The 11243-nt window shown below is 44.9% G+C and overlaps 1 protein-coding gene across 1 annotated transcript in view; it reads left to right on the top strand.

Annotated features, from left to right (window-relative positions):
- Positions 1 to 248: 248 nt before the first annotated feature.
- The window catches only part of ARHGEF38 (Rho guanine nucleotide exchange factor 38), a 51842-nt gene continuing 40847 nt past the window's right edge, over positions 249 to 11243 (top strand). The window contains exon 1 of the mRNA XM_083367092.1: positions 249 to 1079. Coding sequence (XP_083223218.1) covers positions 875 to 1079 — 205 coding nt within the window. The 5' untranslated portion in view covers positions 249 to 874. The remainder of the gene's footprint in view (positions 1080 to 11243) is intronic.

The following is an 11243-nucleotide window of genomic DNA, read 5'->3' as shown; positions in this document are numbered from 1 at the left end:
ATATTTCTCTCCTTTCTCTGGAGAAAAACTGGCTGCCAGGTCTTTGAACCCACACCTGGAGCTTTAGGGTTGCCCTTCTTTTAAGTAACTTGGATGGTGACACAATATGTGGGTTTGGTTTGATTTCCTGACAAAAGAGAGGTGCTTGCGAGAGGTTCTGCCTCCCAATGGGCAAATTCATCTTTTGAATGTTTTACATATTGGGGGGGTCAGGGGGGAGAGATTTATTGCTCAACCCTGACAGCAGAATCCCTTGATCCTCAAAGAATTAACTTCTTTCTTTTAATAAAGTCCTTAAGTAGGACAAAAGAGGAGCTCTCAGCTTGATCGACATGACAGGGACCTTTCAAGCAGAAATAGCTTCAGAGGCTCCATACATTTTACCTACAGGGGAAAATAAATAGGGCCTTAGGCAGATTTTCTGGCCAGCAGCCTTTAAAGCATGCATAAATTTAAAAAAAAATAAACAGAAATTTTGCAACTTTTTTTTAAAAAAAAACCCAGCAGAAAGTCAATAAAAAGGAGAAATGGAAATACATAAACACCCACTTCTAAAAAGAAGTTAATAAGGGAGATCTGGTCCCTGCTGCTATGCTATACCTGCTGCTGCAAATCTCTCAGGTAACAGGTGTCTGGTTCCCTAGTCGGTGTACTAAAGGATGACTTCATAGGGGTGGAGCCCGGTTAGACTGTAAAGGTGGCACTCAGGTGAGCCAGGTAAGAAGTGAACTTATGTGGGTCTCTTCAGCACGTCAGCTGTTCCTTGAAGGAAGCTGATCCTGTTGCCCACACAACAAGCACACAAACACCTCCCTGGTAAGCTGCTGGTATTGTTATTTTCTCAACCACCTGGGCAAGGAATACCAGCTTGGAAATGGAAACCAAGGATCCTACTGGAAAAGAAAGTGTGGGGGTCAGGAAAAAGAACCTCACCTTCCTCAAGCAGAGATTGTACATGCTGGAGAGGAGGAAGACGGACACGGTGGTGGAGAGCAGCACTGCAGGAGACCACAACAGCAGCTCTGCAACCTTGAGGAGGAGCCAGTCAGACAGGAGTGAATACAACCAGAAATTGCAAGGTAAAATTGGGCAGGGGAGGGTGGAGAAGGAAGAATCAAGCTACTTTTCTTAATGTTTAGTTCAACCTTCTCAAAGCAGCGTGCAGTGATGGCAGGAGTAATCCATATGTTTGGAAACGATCAGGAGGAGGAGGAGGAGGATGTTCTACCTGAAAGATACTTAAGGCAGTTAATACATTTTTATTACTGTTTCAGAAACAGCAATAAGAGAGAAATACCTTGAAAGGTACCCAGCTTAACTCATTACACTGAAGAGAAGATTTTAATTAAAGGCCACATTAACTTTGTTTACAATTATACAATTCTTTAAAGCCACATTTTAGACAGGTACAAACTCCCCTATTTTCAGTGTGGAAAATGCACTCTGCAAAATACAGACTTTATGGGACAGGCTGCACATGAAATGAAATAATAGGAATTAAGCAGTGGGAGCTTCATCATGGAAAGAGAAAAAAGTTTTGCTTTTTTATGTTAATGTTTGGATCTTAAACAAGTGAAGTGAGAATATTGATTTTTCCGTGCTTATATCCCTGAGGCCATAAATGAAGAAAACACTAATTTGTTATTCACAGAACAAGGCAAGTCCAAGTCTAACTGCTATAACTGTATGTATAGACACATACATAGGTATATAAGTAGTCCTCAATTTACAACCACAATTGAGACAAGAATTTCCATTGCTAAATGATAATGTCATTGAGTCTCATCTGAATTTTTGCCATTAGTGAATCACACTGTTGTTAGCTGAATCTGGCTTCCTCCATTGACTTTGCTTGGGAAGGTCATAAATGGTGATTACATAATTCTGGGACACTACAACCATTGTAAATACATGCCAATTGCCAAGCACTCAACTCATGATCACATGACCATGGGATTGCCACAACAGTCATAAGTGTATGAACCCATCGTACGTTTTTCAATGCCATTGTAACTTTGAATCCTTAAAAAATGGTCATGTTGAGAACTACCTGTAAATAGAGGGTTTTTTTCCTATTCCTAAAAAGGACATTTTTAAATTCAGTATGAGAAGGTTAGGCTATACAATAATCATTTTGGATTGCAGCCAAAGTGGCTTAAATAATAGCGTATGTGTAGCATTCACTCTGCTGGTGGAATGTGGGTTATAAAACCACATTGTAATGCTGAACAGGTTTGTAACATTGCCCTAAAGCAACCTCACAGGAGCATTTTAGTCCCAGTAGCAGTGGAAGTCAGTGACAAACAATAGCCTGTGGTGTAAAACTCCTCCTTTCCATCTGCAGAACCTTCCTATAGAATGCAGGCTGTATTTCCCTATATGCAAAGGGATTGTATTGTATTGACAGAGCAATTAGCCGGAAAGAACTTCCCTGTGACAAACCATTGCCAGATGCTTCATTTGTTAAGGCTACCTTCTGTTTAGCTACAAAAGAAAGCTGGTATTGGGAAATAGTTTTTCTGCCTGTTGTGTAGTGGGTTCTGAAGAGTATGAATGATGCCAGGCACATGAGTACAAGCAAACAGCTCTTTATTAGGTGACCATAACTGTACTGAAGGGCTAGGGGGTACTTGCACTTTTATATACCTTTCTGAGTATACAGCCAACCAATCAGATTGAACCTAGATCTCCCGCCAAAATGGTTATAGTTCAAATGCATACTGTAGTGACTGTTATACAAGTGCTTAGGTGTTTCTTTAAGCCTTAATACACAACACTGCCCATTTCCAGCTGTAGTCAATATATACAGGATTTTCTTATTTTTATAGGATCTACAGTGAATCCCATTAGTGACAGAAAGGCAGGAAAAAAAACAGGGAAATAATTTACATTATTCTTATATCTGTATCTCAAAAGCACAGAACTTCCCTGAATTGCTGGGGAAAAAAATACTGTGGGTAATCACTGGACAGTCCCAAAAGAAGTACCGTATTTTCCGGCGTATAAGACTACTTTTTAACCCATGAAAATCTTCTCAAAAGTCAGGGGTCGTCTTATACGCCCAGTCGTCTTATACGCCGGAAAATATGGTAGCCATTAGTTATTCTAGCTTTAACCCTTTTATTTATATAATGACAGGAGAATAGAGATAGAAAATAGGACAAAAGGCGATCTTTTCTCTATTCTGCCCATGAAGCAATTGGAGGGATGGAAAAGTAGATGGAGATCCTTTTGCTGAACAAGCTTACTCATAACGCATAAAGGTATAAATCATGGTTTGCAAAGTAATAGTTAAATTCAAACACTGCGCTGGGCTAAGGACAAACACTATATGGACATTTGTAACAAGCCATAATCTGTTTTCTTAGCTTTGATTGTATAGTGATGTGTGACCCCATCCACTGTAGTTGATGGATTATGGCTTAATAGTATATGTGAATAAGGTCAAGAAGATTAGGACAACATGTAAACTTAATTCCCATTAGCATAATTAGTTATTACAAATATTTTGAGTCCCTGAAGAGAAATCACAAAATTTGTTCAGATTCTAGTGAGGCCTCTGGATGAAAAACGTGCCCTGGGCCACATTGCCTGATTTAGACTCAGTGCACCTTGCTGCTCTTGCTATAAGCCCCTCCCGTTGGGTTTCCTCATGGTAGGAAATCTCTTGTGGTTGGATTTTCACAATCACGTAACCTCTGGTTAATGTTAGTTGGACTTACTCAACTGCCTGGCTTATATAGCACAATATGTGTAAATAGTTCTAACCAGGTTTGGCAACATTATCAGCTTCATCGTACAGGTAGTCATCGACTTACAGCCACAATTGAGCCCCAAATTTCTGTTGTTAAGTGAGTTTGACCCATTTGTTTGCCACAGTTGTTAAATGAATCACTGCAGTTAGTAACACAGTTGTAAAATGAATCTGGCTTCCCCATTGACATTGCTTGTTAGAACAGAGGTTTCCAACCTTTGTGGGCTCGCAGCCCAGAGAGAAGGAGAGCAGCTTCCAAATTGGAGCGCGCGCGCACACACACACACTCAAATGGGGCCACGTGCACTGGCACAGCACTAGTATCCTCGTTCATGCATGCAGCATGCGCAAACGAGCCACGCACACCCACCTGGCACTAGCGGCCCCGTTTGTGCCCACGTGCATGTGCAAATGGGGCTGTGGGTGCTAGTGCAAGTGGGGGATAATGCATGCCCACATGTGAGTGCACCAGCCAGCCATTTCTGCGGCTCGCTGGCCAGGAGCCCACAGCCTGGTCCCAGGCCATGGCCCATAGGTTGGGGAGCCCTGTGTTAGAAGACTGCAAAAGGGAATCACATGAACCCAGGAAACAAGAACCATCATAAATACTAGCCAGTTGCCAAGGGTCTGATATTTATCATTTGACCATGGGGATACTGCAATGGGTGTAAGTGTGAAAAACAGTCATAAGTCACTTATTTCAGTGCCACTGAGCTTTGAATGGTCACTAAACAAATGGATGTAAGTTGAGAACTGCTGGTAGTCTGGCATACCGCATTATACAATCCCAGCCATTTCTTAAAATTTAACCCATGGTTATTTAGAGTCATGCATTCCATGATTACACGTAACTTATTTATTATTTCATTTATTTGCTAGATTTATATTCCACCATTCATTCAGGAGCACAAGGCAGCACACATAGGAAACCCTCCCCCCCATTTTATCCTACTCATCAAAACTTGGTTGAAAGAGGATGACTTGATGCATCATGGCGAAACTGCGCCCACCCCATTGCTGGCAATGAGAAAAAAGTTGTGCTACAGCACAACACATCACATGACATTGCGAGTTTGACACCCCTGACTAGTGGAATAGTGCTACCAGCTGTGTTTTGGATTCTACTTCATTTCACATTAGTGGAAAAATATGAATGAACAATATCATTCCTAGGTTTTTAATTTTGTAACAACATGCTGTAATACTGGCATTTGTGTGAGACAACAAATTACCATTAATTTATTCATATACATTGATTTGTTTTATTTAATTAGATTTGTATACTGCCCTTTCCCGTAGGACTCAGGGCGGTTTACAGGGTAATTAAAACAAGAAATACAAAAGTTAAAAACGATTAAAAAATTACAACAGTCCCTGAAAAAGTAAAAGCCCCCAATTAAAATTAAAATTAAAATTCTCAGCCTGGGTCAGACAGCTCGAAGAGCCAGGTCTTCAGGTCCCGGCGGAATGAACGGAGGTCAGGGGCAGTCCTCAGCTCCATGGGCAGCTGGTTCCAGAGGGCAGGCGCACCCACTGAGAAGGCCCTCCCCCTGGGTGTTACCCATCGGCAATCTTTTACCGGCGGCACCCTGAGAAGACCCTCCCTGTGGGAGCGCACTGGACGAAGGGAGCTTGATGCTGGCAGCAGGTGTTCCCTCAGATATCCCGGACCCAAGCCATTTAGGGCTTTATAAGTCATTACCAGCACCTTGAATCTCACCCAGAGGGTAACCGGAAGCCAATGCAGCTCGTGGAGTAGAGGTGTTACATGGGAGTATCGGGAAACCCCCATCACAACTCGTGCGGCTGCATTCTGCACCAGCTGAAGCCTCCGAGTGGTCCTCAAGGGCATTCCCAGGCCCAAAATAAGTGTTGACTATTTCTGATGAGTGGCATTGTTATTTGTGGAATATCCTTTCATTTTCAAATTTGGGAACATTTTCTCACATGTGACTGCTTTTCAATCAATTTAGAAACAGGAAGTATCTCAACAATAGACATTGTATTGAAAGGTTAGTGTTGTGTAAGTAGATGAGCAATTTAAACAGGAACCGAATCTGCTAGAGTTAGTAAAATAAAATAATGGATCACTTGAACAGCTTTCCTCCTTAAGCCATTGTTTGCATAAGGTAGAGCTTTTTTTGTTATCTGTGGCCTAAATGGATATATAGTGATCCTTTTTTAATAGTTGGCATTCATTATGAGCAACATAACTCTTCTATAAATTATTTACCATATATTTTTATTTATTGCTTAGTGCACCAACCCTATAAAATATAAACCACTGGTTTATATGGTTTTTTGTTTTTGTTTTGGTCTGGACGGATCAAGTTACAAATAGGAGTATAATAGGACATACCGTATATACTTGAGTATAAGCCGAATTTTTCAGCCCACTTTTTGGGCTGAAAAATTCCACTTCGGCTTATACTCCAGTCAACAAAAAAAACTTACCGAGGACTTGTGCGCGGCCGAGGCTTTGGTGCTTCCGGGATTGTGCGCACCTCTCCCAAGCAGCCGCTGTCCGGAGACCTGCCGAAGTTTGGGGAGGTTTGGGGAGGTGCACGCGCACCTCCCCAAACCTCCCCAAACGTCGGCAGGTCTCGGGATCTCCGTGCCTTGCCTGCCTGCTTCTTTCCGCTGCGGAAAGAAGCAGGCAGGCAGGTCACGGAGATCCGGAGACCTGCTGACGTTTGGGGAGGTTTGGGCACCTCCCCAAACCTCCCCAAACGTCGGCAGGTCTCGGGATCTCCGTGCCTTGCCTGCCTGCTTCTTTCCGCTGCGGAAAGAAGCAGGCAGGCAGGTCACGGAGATCCGGAGACCTGCTGACGTTTGGGGAGGTTTGGGCACCTCCCCAAACCTCCCCAAACGTCGGCAGGTCTCGGGATCTCCGTGCCTTGCCTGCCTGCTTCTTTCCGCAGTGGAAAGAAGCAGGCAGGCAAGGCACGGAGATCCCGAGACCTGCCGACGTTTGGGGAGGTTTGGGGAGGAGATCCGGAGACCTGCTGACGTTTGGGGAGGTTTGGGCACCTCCCCAAACCTCCCCAAACGTCGGCAGGTCTCCGGATCTCCGTGCCTTGCCTGCCTGCTTCTTTCCGCAGCGGAAAGAAGCAGGCAGGCAAGGCACGGAGATCCCGAGACCTGCCGACGTTTGGGGAGGTTTGGGGAGGAGATCCGGAGACCTGCTGACGTTTGGGGAGGTTTGGGCACCTCCCCAAACCTCCCCAAACGTCGGCAGGTCTCCGGATCTCCGTGCCTTGCCTGCCTGCTTCTTTCCGCAGCGGAAAGAAGCAGGCAGGCAAGGCACGGAGATCCCGAGACCTGCCGACGTTTGGGGAGGTTTGGGGAGGAGATCCGGAGACCTGCTGACGTTTGGGGAGGTTTGGGCACCTCCCCAAACCTCCCCAAACGTCGGCAGGTCTCCGGATCTCCGTGCCTTGCCTGCCTGCTTCTTTCCGCTGCGGAACGAAGCAGCCTGAACGAAGCAGGCTGCTTCTTTCCGCTGCGGAAAGAAGCAGCCTTCTTTCCGCAGCGGAAAGAAGCAGCCTGCCTGCTTCTTTCCGCTGCGGAACGAAGCAGCCTGCCTGCTTCTTTCCGCTGCGGAACGAAGCAGCCTGAACGAAGCAGGCTGCTTCTTTCCACTGCGGAAAGAAGCAGCCTTCTTTCCGCAGCGGAAAGAAGCAGCCTGCCTGCTTCTTTCCGCTGCGGAACGAAGCAGCCTGCCTGCTTCTTTCCGCTGCGGAACGAAGCAGCCTGAACGAAGCAGGCTGCTTCTTTCCACTGCGGAAAGAAGCAGCCTGCCTGCTTCTTTCCGCTGCGGAACGAAGCAGCCTGAACGAAGCAGGCTGCTTCTTTCCGCTGCGGAAAGAAGCAGCCTTCTTTCCGCAGCGGAAAGAAGCAGCCTGCCTGCTTCTTTCCGCTGCGGAACGAAGCAGCCTGAACGAAGCAGGCTGCTTCTTTCCGCTGCGGAAAGAAGCAGCCTTCTTTCCGCAGCGGAAAGAAGCAGCCTGCCTGCTTCTTTCCGCTGCGGAACGAAGCAGCCTGCCTGCTTCTTTCCGCTGCGGAACGAAGCAGCCTGAACAAAGCAGGCTGCTTCTTTCCACTGCGGAAAGAAGCAGCCTTCTTTCCGCAGCGGAAAGAAGCAGCCTGCCTGCTTCTTTCCGCTGCGGAACGAAGCAGCCTGCCTGCTTCTTTCCGCTGCGGAACGAAGCAGCCTGCCTGCTTCTTTCCGCTGCGGAACGAAGCAGCCTGCCTGCTTCTTTCCGCTGCGGAACGAAGCAGCCTGAACGAAGCAGGCTGCTTCTTTCCACTGCGGAAAGAAGCAGCCTTCTTTCCGCAGCGGAAAGAAGCAGCCTGCCTGCTTCTTTCCGCTGCGGAACGAAGCAGCCTGCCTGCTTCTTTCCGCTGCGGAACGAAGCAGCCTGCCTGCTTTTTTCCGCTGCGGAACGAAGCAGCCTGAACGAAGCAGGCTGCTTCTTTCCACTGCGGAAAGAAGCAGCCTTCTTTCCGCAGCGGAAAGAAGCAGCCTGCCTGCTTCTTTCCGCTGCGGAACGAAGCAGCCTGAACGAAGCAGGCTGCTTCTTTCTGCTGCGGAAAGAAGCAGCCTTCTTTCCGCAGCGGAAAGAAGCAGCCTGCCTGCTTCTTTCCGCTGCGGAACGAAGCAGCCTGCCTGCTTCTTTCTGCTGCGGAACGAAGCAGCCTGAACGAAGCAGGCTGCTTCTTTCCACTGCGGAAAGAAGCAGCCTTCTTTCCGCTGCGGAACGAAGCAGCCTGAACGAAGCAGGCTGCTTCTTTCCGCTGCGGAAAGAAGCAGCCTTCTTTCTGCAGCGGAAAGAAGCAGCCTGCCTGCTTCTTTCCGCTGCGGAACGAAGCAGCCTGCCTGCTTCTTTCCTCTGCGGAACGAAGCAGCCTGAACGAAGCAGTCTGCTTCTTTCCACTGCGGAAAGAAGCAGCCTTCTTTCCGCAGCGGAAAGAAGCAGCCTGCCTGCTTCTTTCCGCTGCGGAACGAAGCAGCCTGCCTGCTTCTTTCCGCTGCGGAACGAAGCAGCCTGCCTGCTTCTTTCCGCTGCGGAACGAAGCAGCCTGCCTGCTTCTTTCCGCTGCGGAACGAAGCAGCCTGCCTGCTTCTTTCCGCTGCGGAACGAAGCAGCCTGAACGAAGCAGGCTGCTTCTTTCCGCTGCGGAACGAAGCAGCCTGCCTGCTTCTTTCCGCTGCGGAACGAAGCAGCCGGCGGCGGAGGCTTGCAGAACGGCGGATCGGCTTATACTCAAGTCACCAACTTTTTCCAGTTTTTGGGGGTGAAATTGGGGGTCTCGGCTTATACTCGAGTCGGCTTATACTCAAGTATATACGGTATGTATCATAGTGGGAAAATTATGCTTATGTAAATATCTGTTGATCTTTCTAAACTTTTCATATTAAAAGCTCTATTCAGATGTCATTCTCTTTGAGCTTTAGGTAATCATAGTTAATTAAATTAGTATTTTTGAAAGCCTAAAAACTCTCCCTGTTTTTTTATAAGATAGCAAGAACTTATATTGTATAGCTTAACTCCCTGTCAAAACTGATCTTCAAATATCCTATTAATCAAATAGACATATTGTAATACAGTTCTTAATAATTATATGAAATGAGATGATAAGATTAAAAAAATCCAAATGAGTATGATTTGAAGTTTGAATTTGGAATAATGTAGCATCTATTTATACTGTAGCATCTGTCATTAATCTAAACATGATGCAAAAGTGGGAACTGAATATATCATCTTAATTATGTTTTCTTTAAATGCAGTACAATGAAGACAATTTACCATTTTAAGTCATAATGTATAATAAATGCACATATATGAACCAATCTTCAAGCCTTATGAAAGATAAACAATTATATTTATTTACTTAAATTGATTAGCTGCCCCACACCAACAGATTCTGTGTGGTGTAGTGTTTATGTGATTTCACTGATTAAATACAAGTAATTAATCACTCCTGTATTTAATAGTGCCCTTCTTTCATCATGTAGCCATGGGATATAGTGATTAAGGTGTTGGTATAGGGTAAGGAGACCAGGTTGAAATGTACCTTTAGCCAAAATTCACTGAATGATTTTAGCCAGCCACTCTTTTAGCAAAACCTACCTCATGAAGATTCTGTGGTGAGGATAAAATGCATGGGGAATCCTTGAGTTGGTATCTCCTAAAAGTAACTTGGATATAACCCTAATGAGTAGATGTATGAAGATTACAATCAAGTCGCAATTTTTGGAAAGACACTGTAGATAGTTTGTAGATTACATACCTCTGTCTTAATCTGCATCCCAGCAACTGCATTTTGTATTGTTTGATGTTTCTGAATCATTTTCAATCATCCCTTTGCAATCCAAGTGGATTTACTAATATGTATGTGGATAGGATTGGCCAGGAGAAACTATATTTGTTATGTCAGTTTTAGTTGGCAACTACAGGAAGATTCAGAAGATACCCAAGCCTTTAGTGATCTCTACTGTATAGGCCCCAAGACTGCAGACGTGTCCACAGAAAAGAGCCTTGGTGGCGCAGTGGGCTAATGCCTCCTTAAGTAACACCAGCTGCCTGCAATTAGTGCAGGTTCGCATCCCACCAGGCTCAAGGTTGACTCAGCCTTCCATCCTTCCGAGGTAGGTAAAATGAGGACCCAGATTGTTGGGGGCAATAAGTTGACTTTGTAATAATGCCGCTTGGGGGGGGCGAAAGCCCTAATAAGCAGGCATATACATAGAATGAAGGCTATTGCTAAGCACATTGGTTTGTGCTTTAATTGTAAGCCGCCCTGAGTCTTCGGAGAAGGGCGGGATATAAATGGGATTAAAAATAATAATAATAATAATAATAATAATAATAATAATAATAATAATAATAATAATAATAATAATAATAAAAAGAATGTAGTAAAAAAAGTCAAGAAGGCAACAAGTGCAATCAAACTTCTACCTGTTTTTTTATGTGAGGCTGGAGCTTTGGTTGCACTATCACGGCTGCAATCTTGATGTTTTTGAACATAGCCTGAAGACACCCCTGCAAGCTGTAAATACAGTCTTCTATTAGGAGTTGGACCATTCCTGTCTGCAATATATTGAATAGCTTCTATAGTAGAGTAGATGAACCAAGGAGCCAGTATCAAAAAATATCCCTGCCTTTCATGACTATGTTGGGATACTGTTAAGAAATGAATATTAGCTTAAGGTTATTCCATTAGTAGCAATTGAATGCTACAGAGGCTAACTGAAATGCCTCCTCTTGGATTAGATCAGGAGTGTCAAATTGCCAGCCCGCGGGCCGGATGCGTCATGGTGAAACTGCACCCACCCCATTGCTGACAATGGAAAAAAAGTCACGATATCACACGACACATCACATGACATTACAAGTTTGACACCCCTGGATTAGATGGTCTTTTAACTATCCTTCTATCCAACTTATAGTTATTTGAAGGTTAGAAATGGTTATTGTTGGCA

This window comes from Vipera ursinii (assembly GCF_947247035.1).
Source record: "Vipera ursinii genome assembly, chromosome: 7".
NCBI lineage: Eukaryota > Metazoa > Chordata > Lepidosauria > Squamata > Viperidae > Vipera > Vipera ursinii.
Note: the sequence above shows the minus strand (reverse complement) of the source record. Positions and strands in the feature narration are given on the sequence as shown.